A 23,158-nucleotide genomic window follows, 5' to 3' on the forward strand; every position below is an offset into this window, starting at 1 on the left:
TTTGGTGGAGGGGATGTTTTTGAGTCACTGTGTGTGTGTGTGCGTGAGAGTGAGAGAGAGAGAGAGAGAGAGAGAGAGAGAGAGAGAGAGAGGGAGGGGGGGGGGGGGGGGGGTAGTGCCCTATCCGAGAATTTCAAACAAGATGGCATCCAGATACTGTATGTGATAAAACTCAAAGTTACACCACAGGGCGGGGTAAGTTGAACAAAACTACATTGTTCCCTCCTCAGTCTGACTAAAACTTAAATCCTGGTCATACACACACACACACACACGCACGCACGCATACACACCAGGCAGCTTTATTTTAAGAGGAATTCAAAAGTAGGGCACTACTTAATGGCTCGTTTCGTTTGTCGTGCCATGCGTAAAGGCGCGCCATTATACAGCGCTGTGTTGTAACTTGATACTCAGTATTTCCATCCCAGCTAATGTGTTCCTCTTCACAATCAGCAACAGCAAGGCAGACATTTAAATCACAATTTTAAACTTGGTTCCTTAATAGACATGTCCCCATCTGTGCGCCGCTTCTCTTGTTTTTCCAAACAGAGAAAGTAATGCTCCGTAAGATCAGTGCATTTCAGCACCTCGGACAGCGACTAAAGCAGCTGCTGGAGGCCCCTGTTCTCCGTAACCTAAATAAAAAAGTGATAAATGCGCTCAGCCTATACAATACAATATCTTTTATTAAGCGGGACATATAGGGATTTTTCTATTATTTCCACAATGTACATTTGGTGAGCAACGTCACTGAACATTAAATCAGTCAAAGCTACGCAGATTCCGAAATGTAGAACACACAATAATGTGAATATGTACTTTATAAATTATGTCATTACTTTTTGAAATAAAAGGGCTCTAGATCATCTCCGGTGGCTGAAATATGTCGCCTTTTTTTCTCTTTTAATAAACTCATCGGCGGCCTACATTTGGCTTGTTTTCAACATGTTCAGCATCCAAACGCAACACCATTGACAGCACAAAACATAAAGAGATAACAAAAAAAACTTCCGTTCGTGCAAAAAGATGCTTTGGGTGTGAAAGCACTTTTTCTCTGGGTGTCCATAATTCCATATACTTCACTTGGACGGGGACCATAATATTCTTTAAGGCTATACAAACATAAAATAGAGCATAACACACTCGGCCTGTCCGGGACATCAGTTCCCCCTCATCTTCTCCATTGTCCATTTAGTCCAGGTGCGCCCGTTTGTCTGTTGGCAAAGTTTGTTTTCCAAGCAAGAAAAAAAAAATCCACATACCCGACAAGCAAATGCCACTGGTCGATCAATACGTCTAATCATCCAGATTGCGTTAAAGTTGATTTATGGATTTGAATATATGAAACTCCAAGGAAACGTTCAATTTGACAAGATAGTGGACGAGAGTAGGTATACAGATATTCGTCGGCTTCCTTGGCTGACAGTTATTTAAGTTGAAAATAAATGGCATGGGTTTTTCTTTTTTTTTTTTCGTTTTTTTTTTTTTTTTTCTCTTTCCGTTCCTCAACCTAAGCAGAGTCCCTCCCGGGCGACGTGGATCATCACAGATTAGATTATAGAGGAAAGACTAGAAAGCCTGAGAAGGTGGAGTACTTCCATCCACCCATTAGTGTGCCCCGCTCCAGCTTCAGATACACGCGGTCCTCCCGCTCAACCATCAGCAGTACTCCGTTGCTGGCCGCTTCTCTCGTCACGTCCTGATCACCGGCGAATGCTGATATAACTGGATAATCATTCTGCATCAGGTTCACCTACAGGGAAGTGGAAATACAGACTTATTGTTGTTTTAGGCTCATTTACAATAAAAAAAAATGTCACCAAAAATGCTGGCTGTACTCCAACTAACCTCTTTGGTGATTGCTCACCTGTATAGTTTGCCTGTTGTACACCTTCACCACGTGGAAACTGAAACTATATATCCCCCTCCGTGGAGCCTGGAAAACACTTGCTTTGAGATCGAAATGGTTGCCGATGTTCACTAAAACCTGTGACCAAGAAGCACGCACAGTGAGACAACGCTCTTATTTTGTGTTCATGCTTCAATGTTGTGTATTGTTTGTCTCTGATATGCATGCAGTCTGCAGACAGGCGTATCTTATGCTTCTGCTATGCCAAATGGTTTAGACTGCGCTATAATTGTAGTTGGTTCCCACATGAATGCTCACAAAAGGCCGCTGTCCAAAGCCATCAGTGGAGAAAACTTCTCGGGACAGTCAAAAAAGCCAAAGAATGCAAATTAAGATTTGACCAAGGCCTTTTACGCATTTAATAAATCACTGCATGGGTGTTCGTCATTCGATTTGAAAGCCCTTATTCAAATCACGCAAGTTACGCACAATATTAGAGGAAAACAGATGTGTTCTTTGTAGCAGATACAGGTCTCAGATCACGCAGGGCGAGTGCAGTGATTGGAAATCAATGAAACATGACCTTAAACAAGTTGCGTGCGCCTGCGACAAATGGACAGGACAGAAGTGAATCTAAAAACAAAAACAGCAATGGAGCTGAGACATTAGACCATATCTGCCACATTTTATGGGCTATGTTACTGTGTTGTGGTGTGAATGCAGTGGACATCTAACCTGGTCAAAATAGATGGTCATTGACGTGTTGCTCATCTCCGATGGCTCATGGTTGGTCCCGCGTACCGCGGAAAAAGCCACCTTTGCCCCAGCGGAGCGGACAGATATGCCAAGAGAGGAGGTGACCGCTCCGTCCGCAGAAGGGTTCGAGTCGCAAACCACAAGACACTTCCCTTCGAGCACGATGGGCTCCGTCTCGTTCTGGCCGACGCAGAAAACCACGCCGCATCCCAAGAGGAGAGTCAGTGCCAGTATGGCACAGGGTCCCGGGAAGCGCGCTGGCACCATGGTCAGATCGCTGATCCCGTGCACACTGATGACAGCCCCTTGGAGGTTTCTATTCGATCACCTGGTCCAGACTTACTCCCTTCTCTCTTTCCCTCTCGCTTTTCCTCTCTCTGTGATGCCCCCTTACTCTCTCAAACACCTTCTGACAGACTCTCTCCGGCGGAGACTCCCCTCCCTCCTGTGCGTCTTAGTTGGTTTTGGGAGAGTATTCAGACAAGTGTTGTTGTAAATCCTGGCGATATGGGAGAAAAAAATGACAGTTTCAATATCAGATCACAATATAATGATCGGTGTGTATAGTTTCGCTCTCGAACTTCACAGTATATTTTGTGTGCGTAAAATGGGTTCCGTGCGTAAAAGGATCCCAAGTGTCGAAATCTGAGTCTTGTAAACATGCATGCTTCAATTTCTATTCGCCTAATCATTGAATAAAACAAATATCTGTTTTCAGATGTTCTTAAATGAACTGTGTGCCGGCGCACTTTGAATGTTTATACTGTAATTCATGTAAACGATTTCAAAGGAAATCATTCTATCCGCTAAAAAGATTAAACCTGCAAAACCAGCACTTTGTAGTTATTCCTGTTAAGAAAAAAGGGTAAATTATAACCTACCTGTGCCATCCATCCCGCTGTTACATGCTCTCTGTCTCTCGCTGACTGTGAACTGAGCGCTCAGATCGCTGGTGCAAAAAAAAAAGCCAAAGTCTCTAGGCTTCGTTTCTAGGGACAACTCACGCCCATTCTTTGTGTGTAGCCACTGCACTCTTCGGAAGTATCCCGCAATTAAGAGCCATGCGTGGATTAATGGGCATGTTTACATATTAATCAGTTCAGTGTTGTGAGCTCAAGGGGCCCCTCAGGACGACAGAGATCACTTCCCCTCAGTGTCTGTCCTTTATATGCAGTGGGTTTCTCATGTCTCAGCCTGATTAATCGGAAATGAAGGGGGTCTGTCGCGGATAACCTTGCTGTCGCATGGCACATTCGCCATGCATGTATATGTAACTAATTTCAGGCTTAAAAAAGACGTGCCTTTTCGGGAGTCTAATAAAGATACATGTGCGCCATCCAGTGGTGACATTGGATTGTGCACTTTTTCCTATCATCCGCTTGTCAGAGGCACAGCATAAAAACTACATTTTTAACTTGAGTACTACATCTGTGGCATATTTTATTCATATATGTATACATTGGTGTAAAAAAAAACAGCCCATAAGCTCGGGGAAAGAAGGTGACTCATCAGAAATGGCTGACTTCAGAACTTCAGAGAGAATGACCTGAGCCACCTTTGACCTTTCTATTCTGGACATGTCCTCATTCTTCAGAGGACTGTGTGCAGAAGGTCTCTATCAGTGTTATACACCTCTAAAGGGCCCGAGAGCTGACTAGACTTTATTTAATGAGCTGTCATTTTCTCACTTGATAACTTGACACTTTATGCATGGCACTCGCAGTACTGTATAGATGGTCTTCACTGGCGTGCAGCTCAAGTAAATAGAAGGAAAAGGCTAATTGTCTTTGAATTGTCTCATCAGGAGTTGATTGACTTTCATGATAGCATGGCCAATTATCAATGTTATATCAATATTGTGACAATGACAAGATATAGCCTGATATTTTATCACATTGTCATGTTGTGTGATATGGCACCAGTGATGTCTTTTCTTGGTTCCAAAGGCTGTTGCATTGCTGACGTTTGGGGTATTTAGTCAAATTATATTTAAGAAGAATCCAAACCTAAAACATATTTATTCAGAATGGCTTTTAATACCCAGTAGTGTGGTGACAAGTGTAAATTCTTTTTATTCTTGTGTCTGTTTTATGTTTCATGAATTTGTTTTTAATGCTGTGTGTCTGTCGTGCTTTTATTTTGTAAAGCACTTTGGTTGTAAAGGGCTATAGAAAAATAAAGTACATAACATTGCATTACATAAAACCGTATGAGAAAACTCAGTTGCAAACTGTTTGACAGTCATTTGACAGTATATTGTTTGATTGTTAAATATTCTTTAAAGGTAACAACTGTGTTGTATATATATAAAACAGAACATGGACAGCTTTATATATATATATATATATATATGTATGTATACTGTGAAAACTACATATACTGATATATATATTGAGGTCTATTGAGTTATTAGCCATATTATTGTCTAGCCCTGGATGTCTCTATTAAAATCCTTTACAAATGTTAACATTTCTACCAACTTGTTTTTTGGCTCTAACTACAGTCATCCTTCCCCCTCTGTCAGCCCTATATGCACATGGCACGATCGGAGATGAGGGACAAACCATGCGAAACAGTGACATCAGGTTTCCAGGAGCCACAGCTGACCCCAGGCCTTAAGAAGGACACGTAGTGAAAACAACAAATGTCAAGTCAGGGGGAACATGCAATGGGAAGGGATGTGGCCTACATGGCATTGCAGCACCAGGGGCTGCTCTTTGCCCAACAGGGATTTCCCTTCCATCAGAGACGCTGATCAACAAGGTTATTTTCCCTGACAGCGAGCACAGCCGACTGGCTGAAGAAGAGGAAGGTTGATTATGTGACGGATCTTAAAGCAAAACATTCACAAGGAAAATGACTTCAGTGTTTGGTTTTCATTTAAACAAAGAAAAATTATATATATATTTACAGGTATTAATTGCAGGACTCGTTTCAGTGATATTTCGGCAATATGCCAACATGCTATATTTGCCATGCATTTACATTTACTGTCAAATAAATCTGCATCTGTATGTGCTTCAGAATAACATGATGTACTGTATCTCTCTGCATCCATCCATCTGTGTGCCCTTTTAAATTAGTCGCCATTTTCAAACGAGGTCAGAGTCTGTAAGTCTGAAAAAATTTGAGGTCTCTCTCTCTCTCTCTCTCTCTCTCTCTCTCTCTCTCTCTCTCTCTCTCTCTCTCTCTCTCAGACTGAGGGAGGGTTATTGTCTCTTTTGTCTGACATCAGTAGGATGTGACCTCTGTCTTAGCATGTGTGAGGAGACAAAAACAACATGAATATAGTCTGTTCCCTTCCAGAATGTACTGCACTCTTAGAAATAAGGGTTCCAAAAAGGGTCCTGCTACAAGGGCTGAGGTTCTTCGTGGAACCATTTGCTTCTGAAAAACTTGCTTTTGCTTTTTCAAGGGTTCTTGGTAACACTAATGGTTCCAATAAGAACCATTTTGAACAGAGAACCCTTTAAAACCCCGTTCCTGAATAAAGGGTTTTAAAAGAGTTCTTGGTGGAACCTTTATAAAAAACGTCCTGATGAGGATTTATAGTGTTAACACTGAAAAACCTCTCACAGCAACACATACTGTTCATAAAACATGAATTAAACCTGTTTCATAATAATCAAACTTAGTAATCTCTTGAATGTGAGACATTTGCACCAATGACATCATAAAAAATGATCTGAGATCAGAGTCTATCAATTTAAACAGAGTATGCTTTAAAGGTTTGGCATTTCAAAGACATGCCCTTGTGTTTCTTGAGACTATATATATGCCTTTATGAGTTATTAACCATTTACCTGAGGTATTGCTCCAATTCACAGTCACAAACTTGCTCTGTCGATGATATTTGACACACACTTGGGAAATGGAAGCCAGCAGTTTCCATCCTCTGCTGCTTTGAGTTTTACCTCTTGTGAGCTCCCCCACCTACTGCATTTGAAGTGCAGTACTAAATCACTGCTGTAGCACTGAGGTCAATCCAGTCGTCTACTTACACTCCTAAATGTGAAGTGTGACAATATTCGCTCCTTTACGTCAGTTCTACTCAAACGGTCCACACCAAGCAGTCATATATCCTGGTTTCAAAATAAAGTCTGATCAAAAGCGAACACAATGTACTGAAAATATGTGGAAAAACAATGAAATAATTGATGTCAAATAAAAGATTATTAGTGGGGATATAGTCATTCTTACACACGTTTTGCTTATTTACTATTTCCCATTTTTGTTTTTTCTTCCATTTCTACCTTGTTGTGATATTTGGCTGCTGTAAAACTGCAAATCCCCATGTGGCACCAATAAAGAAATATTTTATATTGTCTTATTTTATTATACTGAAAATAACTATTTATGAGTTGTTTATGGTTCCATTTTTGTTGGACTTACTGTAATGCTTCTTGTACCTAATGCAAAAGTAGTATGAAGTACTTTTACTGTGTACTTTCTGTGTACTGTGTTCAAAATGGATTTTCCAGCCGATTTTAGTCAGTTTTTGTAGGTTTTTTTAATCTTTATCTTTCTGAAGATGACCATGTGGCATTTGTGATGAATTTTATAAATACATACATAAACATGAATGAAAACATGGAGGTAAAGGAAGGAAATGTGAATCCTACGAGGAGACTACTTTATGACATACAGTATTATTTTTATTTTTATATGAGGGGTAAGTACTTTTGTCCACACTCCAATAGGTGGCGGTAATGCGCCTTAATGCGGGATGCCCCCGCCGTAAAACAAAAGAAAGAAGGACAAGAAGGCATTTAACACACCTGATCAGCTTCACGCAGGTGTTTTCAATCAGCTCATGACCGCGGCTTCCTCCAGTCAGCTCCAGTTCAATTCTGCTGCTTCGAGGAGAAACGAGCCACAAAACGGAAGAAAAACGCGAAAAATCGACACTGTTTAACTGCAGAAACTGTTCCTGAAAGAGGGGACTTTAAAAAACAAGACTTCCGCGGCGTGACGTCAGACGCCGAAAAGTTGTTCGTGTGCAGCAGCTCTTGGTTGAAAACATGTCGAGGAGATTCAAGATGAATTCGACCTGGTCCAGAATGGTGAGTAACATTTATTAATGTATCTGAGTGTGACTCTGTTGGTTGAATCATCTCATAATATTAGCTTATTTTTTTGCTCAACATTAGCCTTAGCTTAGTGTTACCAACACTGCCTCATTGTAATATGAATTATCAGAGGCGATTCTAGAGTCTGTAGGGGCCATGGATGTATTCCCCGGGGGCCCTTCCAACCAGTGTTCATCACCGTTACTTTACAAATAATCTGACACCAACAAAAAATGTATGACTTCAATATATATTTTTCAAAATTAATGAAATAACATGGAAAAACCTTGTAATTAAAAAGTATTGGAAAATATAAATGTAAAGGACAATAAAATACTGTAAATGGCTTTAAAAAAAACTATATAAACAGTAAAAAAAAACGTGTTACACTCTAAAGAACCCACATTATAAAACAATATAAATATATTGTTATAAATATAATATTATGTATTGGATATAATATAAATGTATATCCTCTTAATTTTCCAACTTGCAGAATGATAACTTGACAGAGGTTAAAGTGAGGTGGGGCCCCTTTAGTGAGGTTTCCTACTGAGATGTCATTGCAAATCGCCCATTGTTTTTTAAGTTTATTTTAACATTTGGTCGATAAAATGTTGAATGTTTGCCGTTTCTCAAATCTCTAAATGACATTTTCAATGTGAAATTATTCACTTTCAATTATGTGTCATGTGGGGTAAATATATTGGGGAAATATCCACTTGAAGAAGATGAAAGAAAATCTGAGACTGTTAAACTCTGAAACACTCAAACCAATCAATCGATTATCAAAATAGTGAGAGGAAACGAGTTAAAGTGGCTGCTGTTAATTCACTGTGGGAGTCGATGTCATTAGTATTGAATGTTTTTCTCTAGAAAAATGTATTACTTTTTAATGTGTTTAAAATCAGATGCTAGGTTAAGCAGTCTTATCTCTAATATATCCATATATCTCTAAACTGTTGTCATTTAAAATAATAAATATATATATATTTTTTTTTTGAAAGGAACAAACGTCTGCCTCCTGCTCGCTGAGACCTGGTCTGACTCATCGAGCTTCATAAAGACCTGAGGCTGTGTGGGGGGGAAAAAAGGAGGAAAAAAAGGTGAGTGACACCTGCTATATCAATATAGCATTCATTTATTCACAAATGTATATACAGTGTGCTGACATTTTTACACTTGAATTAGGCTTTCCTCAAATCTTTATCAGCTTTATTCCACAATCACAAAATCACACAAAATATTTTATTTTCCAGGTTGATCTTCATGAAGATCTTCAAACCGTAGGTGTCATGTATTTTAATTCTTGGTGCCCGCCGCGTCCCCACTCGACCTGTTTCTTGTCCACCGTGCCTGTATTTATCTGTTCTATCTGAATTGTCCATTTGAATTTGCTAAAACGGTCAGTACGTTTAACAATGGCCGCGTTCTGTGAAGGTCATCTTCAGTACTTGGTTGTCGGCAACTGACTTGCTAGTCCAGTTGCACACAGCTTACTACCGAAGATTAAATGTCTGCATATAGAAAGTAAACTAAATCAACACAACTGACAAGTTCCATGCAAAAGTCACTCTCTGACAATTTATATAGCACATTTCCAAAAAACAAAACATGCATACCACTACATCAAATGACAATTTAAAATGTCCACTTGGGTTTTGTGGTATGGAATGGTGTACACAATTAAGACCAGTTTTGTTTCTTTGTTCATGACCTTGCTATTGCTGCGTTCATTTTACCTTTTCCAAAATGCTTAAATTCTAATGTCTTTAGCTCTAAATGTTTAGTGATGTTGGAGGATCAGATTTTAAATCAATGAACTGTTATTGATGCTCGATGGTAGGAATATAATATTGGATGATGTGCTTGGTTTTGTCCACTGTGTCAAAAGGCTTAGGCTTCTGTCTCTGTCAAAAACGGCTGCCCTGCCATAACTGCTCTAAGCCGCTGTGCTTTTCTTTTCCAACGTTGCCTATAATCAACTATTAGCTCTAACACTCAAACATTTAAACATTTCTTAACCTAAAAAAATAGATCCTGGTAATCTACCAACACAGTACATGGCTTTGTATTGCCATTTGTCCCATAATACAGGTTGGCAATGATGGTCTTCGGTGCCTTCATGGCCTATTTGTATTATTGTACATCCCACTTTATTACCCATAAATAATACTAGCAAATTGCACATAATCTATGCTAAAAGGTTGGCAAAATGCACATGTTAATTAGACTAATAACGTATGCCAAATAAAAAAAAAACGGTAACATTTTTCCTTTTTCTGTTTACAATGACTTACATTGTCATGGCATGTGTCAGTATGTCATTGTTGGTCTCTGGGAGTTAGTCAGGGTCTTAACCTAAATGGATGGTTTAAAGTTGAATAGTCTTGAGGCTCTGCAGGACATTATGGCATCTTGATTTTAAATGGCTTTAATTAGGTCTCAACACTCATGCTCATAGTGGCGACTTGGGCTGTTGACAAATTTGAAATCTGACTCATGCAGGGTAAATGCATCAAATATTACACTAGCAAATTGAGCAAACAAGTGTCTTTAGACCATTATTCATAGATTTCGTCCACATTTTAGGCAGCTTGTGAAGTCATTAGGATGATGCTTAATGTCATTGTCTTGGTTGGTTGCATAAGAAACGGCAATCTTCCTAGTTTGTTGGCAAACTAACTTCTAATTTTGTAGCCTTGCCCTAAAGTTCCTCTCCTGGAACTCTTGTTGAGATGTGCATTAAATGATTCCTCCAACTTTTCTCCAGATCTCATTTTCTCTCCCTACAGCCTTCCAACACCAACTGCTGCTGTAGTCGCATCTGCTAAAGGTAGCTGTATCCTGATTCACTGCATCTTCATGTGTTGGGTAAGATGTGTCATTAGACTACAGATGAAACAGAAACCTTAAAATGCTTGATCTAATTTACCCAAATGGTTCATCTGTTAACAAGACAAAATCATAGCATTAAACATTCCTGGAGTCAGTAACCTGACTTCTAAACTTTTGGTAAAACCATGCAAAAGATCCCAAGCTCTTTGCATGACCCCACAGAATCAATATTTGAGCTTTTTTATTGTGTAGTTTTTTATATCGGTCTGGATTTCATTAGCTGATTCTCCTTCACACGAGAGAATGAGGTTAATTGAGTCGACTCGTAAGATGGTGAGGCCCTTTGTCCTTCCCCTCCTTCTCTCTGTGTGAGGAAATCTGGCCACAGATCCTGACTGAGTGGCATACCATGACTGTGCAGTTTCCAAAATCAGACAAGGATCCATCTGGTTTTGTGACTCAGCCCATCATGGTATGCATTTATGTTACTCCAACAAGTGGAACATGCTTGTCATGTAAGTCACTTTAGACTAATTGAAGCATTTGGTCAAATTGCGTTCAAGCATTTTCAGGTGTCTGCTTTGTCAATACTCTTGTGCCTCATCTTGCGCAACACATGAGCACCTCTGAATTGTGAGACTGCTTGCAGATGTTACAACGAAGGCTGCAGGGTGAGAAAAATGAGACCCGACGACAGGAACGTGGAATTGATTTTGTGCTTAGCAAAATGAAAGTTTAAGCAGATAAACCTTGCGGTGAAGTGACAGAATTGGGAGTAAGTTTGTCTGGGCAACTGAGAGACTTGCAGTTTTTCATGTAGCCAACAAAGACATTGGTGTGAGCATCATCCCAAATGGTGTGAGCAAACTGAAGCGCAACGTGAGTGGATATTTGCTTTTTTGCAAAGAAATCTACACATGACGTGAAGCTTGGTTTTCTGATATTGAATTGTGCTTGGAGGCAGGGGAAGCTTGGCAAACTGCCATTGAAGAACAGGAAAGGCAGGTAGGGGAGGGCATCCATACTTACTCGACGTGATAATACTACCATATTTGTCATGTTTACATTTTTCTGGTGACTTATCAAATTCAACTTTCTTTTGAAGAGCTGATGAAGGCTGTGGCAGATTCCTGCATCAGACGACTCCATGTTGGACACCACAACCTGGAGAAGTATTGTCCTGGATCGCTGCGGTGAGGACCTTGCCCAAGATGAACCAACCCTTCTATGACCCCTCCCTTTTTCACAAGATGTCTTCAGATACTTTCTTTCAGGTGCTTTTCAATTTTGTTCATTCAGGCTTTACTTTATACTAAAGAGTGCTACATTTTTTATTTCAGATGTTGGACCTTAAGGACCAGAGTCTACCAAGCTGTACCTAGCCTTTTTTAAATGGCATTATTTGGTTTTGAAACTCTTGTACTCATTCTGTGACTTGGCTTATTGACAAACTTGAATCTGATGTTTCATGCGGGGAAAATGCATCAAGGTTTACTGTGCCATGTCAAAAATGTTGTTCCAGAGTGCTGTAAGAAAAAAAAAAAAGGTGTAGTAATATGAGTACAATGAGCTCGGGGGTATCACCACATAGCTGGAATGTGATGTTAATGCTGAATTGTTTCGCTCTGTCAAGTTTAGTTCCTGCTAAAGATTCAACTTGAACCTTTTCGTGTTCTTTTGCCCGTCATGTTGGGAGGCCTCCCAGCAGGGGATTGCCATCTTCCCCTGCAAAACCATGCGTTGTCTTGTAGGGATAGGGTTTCGTACATGGGGTTGTCCTCATTGGGTAGGTTGCAGGATTAGTGCGTTTCGGTTCTTTAGGAGGAAACAAGCCTGGCAGAGAGACAGCTCGGGTTATTTAACTGAACGTTGCGCAAAATTTGATGCCGAACAGGACATGGTCATATGTTGTTTGTTTTTAAATAGACTTTGCACCTAATGCCACCACTACTTCTACACAACTTAGCCATTTATTTTTAACATTAGAACATCAGAAATCTTCAGCTCAGGCAGATTACTGACAGGCCTAAAGCATTTCTAAATCAACCACAATGCTGAGATAATTTCATTCCCTGGCTTCTCCCGATAGTTGTATTTAGTCCCCTGTTATTTGTGCGAACTAACTTCAAAAAAACCATGTGGACATGTGTGGGTTGCACAGCAACTCAACGACTCCAATACTGGCAAATACAACTCTGTATTAGATGGCAGTTGGAGAGGCAAACAATTGTAAAAATAAATCATTAAGTGGAATACATTTTTTTTTACCTCAAAATGCCTCATAAGTTGTTTAAAACGGATATAACAAGTAGATGTTGTGCTTTTTTACAGGGTTTGTCATGACTAGAAAAAAACTAGATCCCGTCTACATATTGCAATCAACTTTAGCTAATCAAAGATATATTTTGGCTCCTTCTTTAACCTATAATGGAGTTTGTTAATTAAGGCGTTAAACTTTTCGTCAACGGAAAACTAACACAATCACGCGTTTGTGCAAAGAAGCATCATTTTTATAGATCTTGAACTATTTATATTGGAAAAAATAAATGTTGAAATATTGCCCAACCCGAGTCAATTTGTACCCCATCCAGGTCTAGTTGTGTAGCTATTATTATTATTAGTATTGACATCATTAAATTTAGATTACAATTGATATGGATCCATCCTTACTGCAATTCAAACTGCTGCTTGTATACATTAAATGATACTATGGAAGTGTTATGTCCATTTTGTAACTATGAGGTATATTTTAATGAAGTTCACTCATTTTTTTTATTTTTTTAAAGCATTGTCTATAGGACTCCTGAAACTTGAATGTCAGAGATTTACATCAATGAATGAGACGGTATGTTTTCAGTTACCTTAACAATGTTAATATATTAATAACGTGTTATCAATGAAAACCTTGGAATTCAAAATATGAACTGAAAAAAACTATTAAATGACCTTCACTTCATACTAATGTCTACTTCTTGCAAATGTTGCCCCTTTGGTCCTATATTGGCATGTGCTCAGGATGATCCACTGTAGCTGTGCTCAAAGCCTGCCCCATACGAGAGGTTTTTCAAATCTGATTTGATTTTAAACACATGGGAGACCTACGGACTGTTGAACTTTGTAACCGATTTCCAATATTTTACTCTTGAGAAAGCACAGACTAGATAATCCAGTCAAGGCGCAGGACCACACACTTGGCGTTTAAACAAACAATTTCAGTGTCATTTTGTTGTTTGATTCACGTCCACCGTCTCTCTGGAGCTATGGGGATCCAGTAAAATGCTCTCCTGTTAGACTGTCTCTGTTTTGGCACAGCAGTTATCTATAATCTTCTCTTTTATGATAAAAATGTATGTGCAGTCTACTGTATACGTCTATGGGATGAGCTGGGTTCTTTCCTGTCTGGAGCTCTATTGGTGCACTTCACATTTTGGTGCGTCTGATTTGACCATGGAAAAACAAATGATGGCTGGCTTGACCACAGTTTTAGACGACCAATTGTAAATTCAGTATGAGGACAACCTTGCTGTGATTATTGAACAGGCAAGCAAATTATGTCGACATACATTTTTGTCATGTGTGGCTTTTCAACTTCGCTATTGTAATGGTTCTACATTTAAACAAAAAAGTTGGAAAAAAAAACTTACCTTTCTTAGTTTGTCGTCTATATCCGCTTTTATTTTGAACATACCAACTCGCCGGAAGTCTTAATGTAGAGGAAGGAAGTTGAAAGGACGTCTCCATGGCGACTGGACGCGGGGTGGTCAAGACATTCGAAATTGTCACTGGTTTTCTTTGACATTATTGTATTTTCAGCCTAACTTACTTCTGTAAACTGACGTTTACAAATTACGTTTCCTAAATTGACGTAGTTGTAAAAAACGCGGTTTAAAGGACGTTTCTGTAAACGTTACGCGGCCTTAAATTCCGCCTCCAAATGTAAACCAGCTTCTTTTTGTGTCTCAGAGGAGATTCCCTGGGAAATGAAATGGCATCTAAAGAAGCTGCGACCAGACGGCGGACAGCCAGGACGCTGAAAAGAGCTGACAAATCACCCCACAACTTTATAGAAAGGTAATCTGTCGCAACATGTTAATTTTCCCCGAGCGGCAGTCGAGGCTCTGAGCCAGACTGTGTTCAGAAACGGCGGCGAGTCTCGATGCGTTATTGCTTTGTAAGTAAAAGGATTTATAAACCGTTTGCAGCAGTGCACAATAAAAGCACAGCGAAAATCAATACGGATGAAACCTCACCGCACGTTCAAATGAGTCTGATTCTTCACCCAGTGAGTGCTGCGGCGAAACGGCAGCATCCACACTGTAACTGCTTAATTTCATCAAGTCTCTTTGTCTGTTATTAAAGTGTGAAGTGACACAGCAGAGTGCAGCCACACTGAGCACATAAATATCAATTTGGCAAAAGTTTGGGTTTGCTGTAAACACACTTTTGGAGTTTTTTTCTTTAAAAAAAAATAAATAAAATGCCACTCACTTGCAGCACCTGTGCAAATACTGCACACAGTGCATTATTGTAATTGTGCAATTACAATAAATAAGGGTTATTTTTATACAATTCGTGATTAATTTAAAAGACATGAAATTATGGCAAATGTCTAATTTGTGAGTTTCGTCTCACAAGCGTGTTTTCATTTCCCATCATCAAGTTTTGACACGTTAAGTGGTTTAGTATGAATCAATGCCAATTGTGGTTTTGATAACTATTGAATATTATTTCAATATATTTGTTTTCCTCCAACTCTGATTGCTTTGTCAGTTCAATATTTTAATATTCTCTGATAAAATATTCCAAACAAATTGCTCTCCCATTAGCTTTAGTTATACTCAGCATTTACTGTTATTGAACAAACAAATTCATATAAGTCATGTTAGACATTAAAGATACATAGTGATTATGCTCACAGTTGTGCTGCAAAGTATTTACATTGTTAATTTCCATTTGACTGATCCCCTTGTAATTCATTGATGACTTACTGTTCACTGTTTTGAGAAGGGCAGACGACTGTGCCTTTTTACTGGCAGTGCATTGAAAGTTCAGCTTGTAAGCGACTCACTTACAGGGATCTTTTCCTTTCACCAAACTCCTTGATGGCAAAAATTATTTGGATGTGCGGCTCAGCACCCCGACAGCTCCAAATGTCACCGACGGGTTAACGATTGCATTTGAGTCACGAGCATTTTCAAGCTAAAATATGTAACATTCCCCCCCCCGTGCGTGGAAAATTACACCTGATATTAATAGAAATTGTCTCATGGCTGGTTGTTGATGTGCAGAGAATTGACAGTGCACGGACCAGGCAGGCAATGTGGACAATCACTCAAGTCATTTAATTGGAAGGTATTTGGCATCATTAACTAGAACAGGTGCAAGCAGACAACCCCGATCAATATTTCTCAGTAACAGATGTGGGTGGAGAGCACCTCCAGCCAAGATGGATGTATCCTCTACCCAAACATACATATTTAGCTAAAATCAAGCATTGGCGACTTTAGATTTCACACATATGAGTTCTTAAATTATGACACTTTGGCTCTCCCTCTTGGTTTAATTCATCACACCTTGTACGGTGTGAAGTTTTATGTGCGCAATCGGAAAGTTCTACTGGATGTAATTAATGAGGAAGTGTGTTTTTTTTTTCCTTTTAACTAGAGAGTTTGGAATGTTTTTACTTTAAAATATTGGAGAGTGTGCTTCACAAAATCTTACTGTTAATATATTTGACACCTTAAAACACCAGAGAGCATTGTTTGATTTTGTTTATAATAAGATTGTCTTATTATAATCATACACTGGTGCCTTTGATCAGGTGCATGTTGAGTGACGGTAAAAACACTGGTATCACTGCCTTGATCTGGTCTCTAATTACCTTTTTCTTTGTTGTTGTTGTAGACTGCCATGTGAGATCCTGATTAAGATTATATCATCGCTGGATGCCTCGGCTCTTTTCTGCATGAGCCATGTCAGTAAGCTCTTCTACCAGCTCGCCAACGACAAGTAAGTATATGTCGAGTCTTCTTCATGCAAGCAACTAATTTATGTTTTTCCTTTTAATAACAGTCAGTGAATGAATATTATCAAGTCATGCACTATGTAAATATTGCACGACTAGTCATGTTATTAGTGTGCTTGCTGAAAGGCAGCACACTATTGTCCTTAAGTTTTCTTATTCCTGTCGGCCAGATTTTTGGTCAGCTCCTGCTCCTAGACCTTTTGAGATATCTCCACCGGTCCAACTCTGGAACGTCCGGCCGGAAACGGTGTAGTGTGGAAATTGAAGATAGTGTTACTGACCCTTGTCGTTCTTCCGCCATATTGGATTGAATAGAAAGCAAAACTAAACGTTCACAGGTCACAAATTTTATCCAATCGTCACGAAACTTGACGTACATGATCCTTGGACCAAGCCTCACAAAAGTTACCAGAAGGATTTTTGATTTTCGGAAGCATTTGCCCGTCACATCCAGACGAAATCAGCGGTGGAGCCGCCAAGCAGGAAGTTATCTCATATATCGGGAACGCTTTCACGTATCGAAACCAAACTCGGGACTCCAATATGAGGAAGCACAATCTGAAAAATGAAGTATTGATGAAATTCTCAGCTGATGCATCAACACACACCCTATTCCATTAGCTGCTCGCATTAGTGAAATGCACCCGAGCAAGCACACTCTGCAGTTCCCCCGGAAATGCATTCTAGTTGTGTTTGCACTTGAGTCCTAAAAGGGAGACATTTACCCGCCACTGTTGTATAATACTGCAACTAACAAATTGAATATGAAGCGACTGTTGGGTAACTTGGGTAATTTTCATGTCCATTGCTGCCATTACAAACTTTTTGTAAAGCGGGAGTGTGGACATTTATTTGTGAGCAGAGAGAACTGCCTCTCTGTGGAGTTCTGGAGGCTTGCAATGATTCTCCTCGAGTTAACTGCAGACTCCTGAGACTGAGGCTCATGCCACTGATAAAACACTCTCGATCAGTGATAGCTGTTGAAAATATATAGCAACGTGTTTTCACAACAGTATGTCAACCCACCTCACCAAAGTTTGTCTTAAAATCATTGACATCACAAGCTAAATAAAATAACATCAATGCCAATCAGTCATCAATCAATTAATATTAATCATCATCATTTCTTTCTTTTCGCTCTCTGCAATCTCTGACCGTTCTGTACCAACTGACAATGCAGTGCTCTGTGGAACAAGATATACACCGCAGAGTTCGGCAAAAATGGGAAATGTCTACGCAAGGGCATGGACAAGCAGCTGCTGAAGATGGCCTCGGTGGAGCTGCGGGATTGTGCCGCAGGCCACTGGAAGTGGCTGTTCTTCACCACTGTGGGAGTGAGTGAATTGAACAAGAGGAAAAGAATCCTTGGAATCATCAGCCAGTACACCGGACTGCCCAGTGGCACAGAGTGGGTTCTCAGGTAAGAGACCGCACAGCACAACCCACTTCTGAAAATCACTCCAATGAAGTACCTGAGCTATGTGATTTGTTTAATGTAGCAGATACTTGATATCATCCTCCAGACAGTTGAACGTCATGACAAGTGTCACTTATGTCGTTTTTTTTCCTTTTGAGCATTTCCACATCCCGAGCCACTGAAGTGAGAAAACGCTCTCATTATTTTTCTCGGGAAGAATCAAGCACCTTGATCATTGCAGATATAACTTGCCTCCTATTCCGTTTGTCTAGCTGCATTACAGTTAGAAGCAGCTTTGTTAGGTATCAAGGGAATCTCTACCCTGTTTGTGGTTAGCTAACAATAAAACTTTGGAGATCCCTCACTTTCAAGACAGTTCAGGGGCAGAGACGAGTGGATAGCCGGATCTGCTGGCAATCAAAACAAAGCGTGGTTTGTTTTTCATATTGTACTTAATGACACTTTCTTATTAAAGGTGAGAAAGGAGGTCTCTGTCTAAATGTGATGTCTGCTCAGGGGGGATGCCAGCACACGGGGGGAAAGCTTCCTCACTGACTCCACCGCAGAAACCAATGCTGTGTTTTTATAACCTCTGATTAGAGGCTGTGCAGCACTCAATTTTGAGTTCTGTGGCAGTCGCTGTGGTACAGAGGGGAAGTAGAAATAATTGTGTTCCTCACAGCGGCTGTCTGAATTGTTGAAATAAATTACTTAGACCCCAACCCCTCATCTACAACACACAAGAATCCAGGCACACTGTCTCCTTCCTCACGCCTCCCACCAACTCAGACAATTCCCTGTGGGGGTTTGTCTGTTAGAAACACTGAGGAGCATGCAATTTACCTTGGTAATAATCATTTCACAAGACATCACACATACAGACAATGCAGGGTGAAATCCCTTGGGTCAGGTGGGGCCTCATGGGCTGCTCTAGTTTTTAGCTTTGTTCCTCTATTTAATTGATATTGGATGGTGTCCCAGCAAGACACTGGCTGCATCACAGTAGGGGCAACCCTGAATCACAGTTTAGACAGAATTGGATCAAGAGCTTTATCACAGCAGCTGCAGTTTCATTTCTTTCGGTGCATATCATTTCATTAGTCAGAACAGTTTAACTGCATACTACTCCCTGCATCTGTCGAAGGAGATGTTACAGCCATTAAACTCATACTTTGTGTGATTTAAAGAGCACAAGTCAGCTTTATCCAACACTGCCCATTCACATTATATCATCGTCAAATACATGTATTGTAGGTTTTGTTTTAGTACCGTTTTCTTTCTTTTTTTGCATCGTGCAGCTATGAGGAAATATCAAGTGAAGTTTTTCCACTTAAGAAGTTAGCGAGAGGCTGTTGTTGTTAAGTTCTCATCATCATCTCACGTCATGTCATATTCTAGAAACTTGCGTGTCACCTGGGAGCTGACGGTGTCGGGTACGTCGGGGCAGGAGAACACATTAGAGCTCAGCCAGTCTCGGTTCTCTGAGACGTCGGTGTATCTGTGCTGGGCCGGAGGAGGCTGCTTGCCCAACTACCAGCACATTTCCACTCTTCAACTGCACGGTGTCCGGAGGATCAACCTCAGCTGCCCTGGCCTAAAAAGGTAAGAGAGGAGGTGTCCATTACCGTTCTCTCTGTCTTATTCGTCTCTCGGTGAAAAAAACAGTTTCTCTGCTTGCTCCGTCAGTCCTGGCTGGAGGTCCCTCATGGCTAAGTTGGACATGCAGACTTTAACTGAAAGTGCGCAGGTCATTGGTCAGGACGACTTGGTTGGAGTGAGGCTGTTACATCCTGGAGTCGTCATTGGTATCTGGAGGGTAATTACAAGCAGACATGTTTGAAATGATCATACAGTGGTTTATATATGAGCAGGAAAAACTAAAATTAGTCAGTTGTTTAAAGTGGACCTAGACCGGAAGTTCCAATTAACGCTGTTTTTAGTGTGTATCTGCGTCCTTACCTTGTTTAAGAAGCCCTGAAGGTTCAAAACAAACAGTTCAGCTTCTGCTGAGAACGCTGTGTTTTATTGTAATCTCGGGCTCAGCGAGATCTCTGAAAAAACCCAGTCCGGTTACGTGTTCTCCGGAACAGCAGATCCTCCTGCTCCGGGCACTAGTCCGGGCACATCCGGTTGCGTACATTGAACCGCAGAAGAAGAATAACGTCCGCTGTGGAGGTGTTTCACGAGCGACAGTGTCTTCTGACTCTGTGTCTGACTCGGGTCAAAGTCATAAAAGGGACTGCGGAGGAGAGTCGTGACAAAGCTATTTTTAAACAATGTTAAAACAATGTTTTGATAATGAGTAGCAGTGCATCCACCGTTCCAGAGGGGGAAGCTGCGCTTCTGAGAGCGGGTGTGCTGTATTCATTGGCCAATCACAAGAATCTGTCTTCTGGGTGTGAGAGGAGTCTCAAATCTCGCGGCTGGGAAACACCGTCAGAATAGAGGATGTCCGCTCGTTTACAGCAACTAGGAGGTTTTTGACCATATATGTATGTAAGAAGACCTCCATAACTAACACATATGTGCAACAGGACCACTCTATGTGAGCTTTAACTGCACTCATAATTATTCTGTGCACTATCAAATATTTCACTTTTTTCGGCATATTCTCGTTCAATAAACACGAACGAGCCTCTCAAAACATATTACACAAACACACACACGTTAAGCCACATCTCGTTCTTTTGGGGAATGAGCACCGTCTCTGGTCGTAACTTCCTGTATGCCTTGAGACGGGCAATTGTGAGCACCGTTAAATCTTGGTCAAACGGCACACGGCATGCCTACTGTCTCACTGATCGTTCTCTTTGCAGGACCAGATCTCCATTGCCTTCATCATATTCACCCTTCACTTCCACAAGCTGTTGGAGAGAAGCATCCAGGGAACATCTGTGTGGTAGGGCGACACAAGAACAGGCACTTCTTATTCATGTGGTTACGCGGTGTGCAGTGTATCACTATCAGTCGGTTAGAGCCCAAACATGTAAGATGTGATAACTGAGGGGATTTATTTGATGCTCCTGGTGTGACCCATCTGTTGTGCACCGCAGAGTGAGACTTGAAGCGTCAGTATTAGTGGCACCTGTGCTTCACCAGCATGCGTGTTTTGTGTGACCGGACCACATTTTAATATGAAATTGTTTATTCTTGTCACGAGTCACACAAGAGATTTTACAATCTTTTTTTGACACGACAGGAGACGATGAGGAAAAGCTGACAGAAATTGCTCAAACCTTAACCTCTGAGGGGGTCACAAAATCTTAACTTCTCCAAAGCCACTGGGCAAAATCATACACTGGGTCGCATCACTACTGGTGATGATATGTATTTTTTAAGTTTCAGATTATTTAGCACTGGATTGATCATTCGAGACAGCATTCAGACGACTTCTATATCACCTGTGAGTCTCAACATCTAACAAAGCGTGTACATGGCCCCCTCTCCTGGTTTCTTTTGAGATCACAGGACATTATGATCGTCCACAAAAGTAGAAAACCTCTTAAACGTGTGTTCCTCTTTACATCACACAACAAAGTTTGAGTGTAATTTACCTTTTTTTTAATTGTCTTTCTTTGTTTCTTCAGCCCCTATTTGGAACTAATGGCCAAACCCCTTAGTGATGATGTAGACCCCGAATATGGTCTCCATGGTTACCGACTACACATTGATCTCCACAACACTGTATACTCGCTCATGTCTGGAAGCTTTTCCGAGCTCTTCTGCCTCAGATGTAATATGTTTTTATATGATACAATATAATATGAAACTATATTAAATGGATGTTCTTGTCGAAAATGCTGACCCTCCTTTTGTAATTCAAACTAAAACCATGAAGTAACAACTGAAAGTCTAACTATTCTTTGTATTACTTTTTCTTTGACCAGCTGAGATCTCCAATGCACACATTGTGCTGACTGCCATTAGCAGGACAGACTTGTCCCAACACATACCTCTGACGGGAAGCATCAGCCTGCCATGGAGGAGTGGGGGCCTCAAATCTGCAGTGGAGGTACTAACTGTGCTGTCGGCCACTCGCACACACTGTTGAAAAGAGAAACTATTCACTTTTTGTTATAGCATGGTGATCACAGAGCTACTAAAAAGTAATACTTTTTTTTAACAGCCCATTTTTAACTGAGCTCACACTGAGCTTAGCCTTGTTTATTTCTTTGCTTCTTGCCAGAATTGCTGCATAGCGAGTCTGACTCTGCTGGATGAGTTCAGGAAGCCCTTCTGGTGCGTCAGCGCTCCTGTTATCATGGAGCCAGGAAACAGCCCAGTCTCCTACGACTATGACGGTGAGCACTTCCTGATCCAATATCAAGACTCGGACGGTCGGTTGAGGATGGAACTTGCGTGGGTGAAGGAGCTGAAGCAGTACGTCGTCATCGGTTTAGTCGTCTATGTGAGTGTTTCGAAAGTCAACGAGCATTTCAGCAGAGATTACTGAGTTTTAAGGTTGCTTTACTTCCGGGAAACTGTGATTTTAAGCTCGGATGTTTCCACACACATCAACACCACACTTTCCCATGGCAACTCAGGGATAGTTATACTGTGATCTGGCTATTATTATATTTACTTATCAGAGGAAAATGACCACACCTGAGCGTCCATTTATGTATAACATAACATGGGACAAAAGTGCTTTTGTTGTGAGTTTGAGTTACTCATTATCAGTTTGCAATACCTTATAGTGGCATCATCCACAGTTCTTGTCAGGGTATCATTTGTTGCATAAAGTCTCAATCTTTGTTCTTGGCCTCTGTCTGTCAAACGAAGCCAAAATGCCGAAAGACAATCTTATACAAAATGTATTGATTTAGAGCATTTTGTATAAACACAAATGTGGCAGTTGAGAAACGTATTGTCTGCCACCAATCTTCCTTTCTCTTAATACTCTTAATACAATCAGCATTGTCAAATAAATTATTGTGAAAATTGTACTTAAATTTCAATGTTTTTGCTTTCTGACGCTTTTCGGTTACACATTTTTTAGGACCAAGTCGTTAAAATTGGAATTCAGGTCACAAGCGTGCACATGCAGATGTGGATGTTTATCATCGTGACCCCCTCTCACCCTCAGTAGAATGCACATTAACACATTGCAATACATAGTCAGTTTTCTACTGTGGCCTTTAATGACTCACAATGCAATGAATTCTGCTGTTACATACACTGTAAAAAAAATTGTGCCTACAAAA

At 40.5% G+C, this 23,158-nt stretch overlaps 2 protein-coding genes across 2 annotated transcripts; one reads left to right on the plus strand and one right to left on the minus strand.

Moving 5' to 3' along the window:
* Window positions 1–1,555: 1,555 nt before the first annotated feature.
* On the minus strand, window positions 1,556–2,872 carry cbln2b (cerebellin 2b precursor; the record flags this gene model as incomplete). The annotated part of the gene is made up of 3 exons (XM_083901273.1): window positions 1,556–1,753; window positions 1,868–1,987; window positions 2,585–2,872. 3 exons carry the CDS (start codon window positions 2,870–2,872, stop codon window positions 1,556–1,558), a joined length of 606 nt encoding a protein of 201 aa, XP_083757399.1.
* Window positions 2,873–11,622: 8,750 nt separating this feature from the next.
* fbxo15 (F-box protein 15) lies at window positions 11,623–22,407 on the plus strand (the record flags this gene model as incomplete). The annotated part of the gene is made up of 10 exons (XM_083901544.1): window positions 11,623–11,705; window positions 14,476–14,583; window positions 16,417–16,521; window positions 17,718–17,957; window positions 19,353–19,556; window positions 19,641–19,770; window positions 20,771–20,853; window positions 21,542–21,687; window positions 21,842–21,966; window positions 22,141–22,407. The coding sequence occupies 10 exons, from the start codon at window positions 11,623–11,625 to the stop codon at window positions 22,405–22,407; spliced, it is 1,491 nt and encodes a 496-aa protein (XP_083757670.1).
* Between the last annotated feature and the right edge of the window lie 751 nt (window positions 22,408–23,158).

The sequence above is a fragment of the Microchirus variegatus genome, assembly GCF_963457635.1.
Source record: "Microchirus variegatus genome assembly, chromosome: 15".
In the NCBI taxonomy this organism is placed as follows: Eukaryota; Metazoa; Chordata; class Actinopteri; order Pleuronectiformes; family Soleidae; genus Microchirus; species Microchirus variegatus.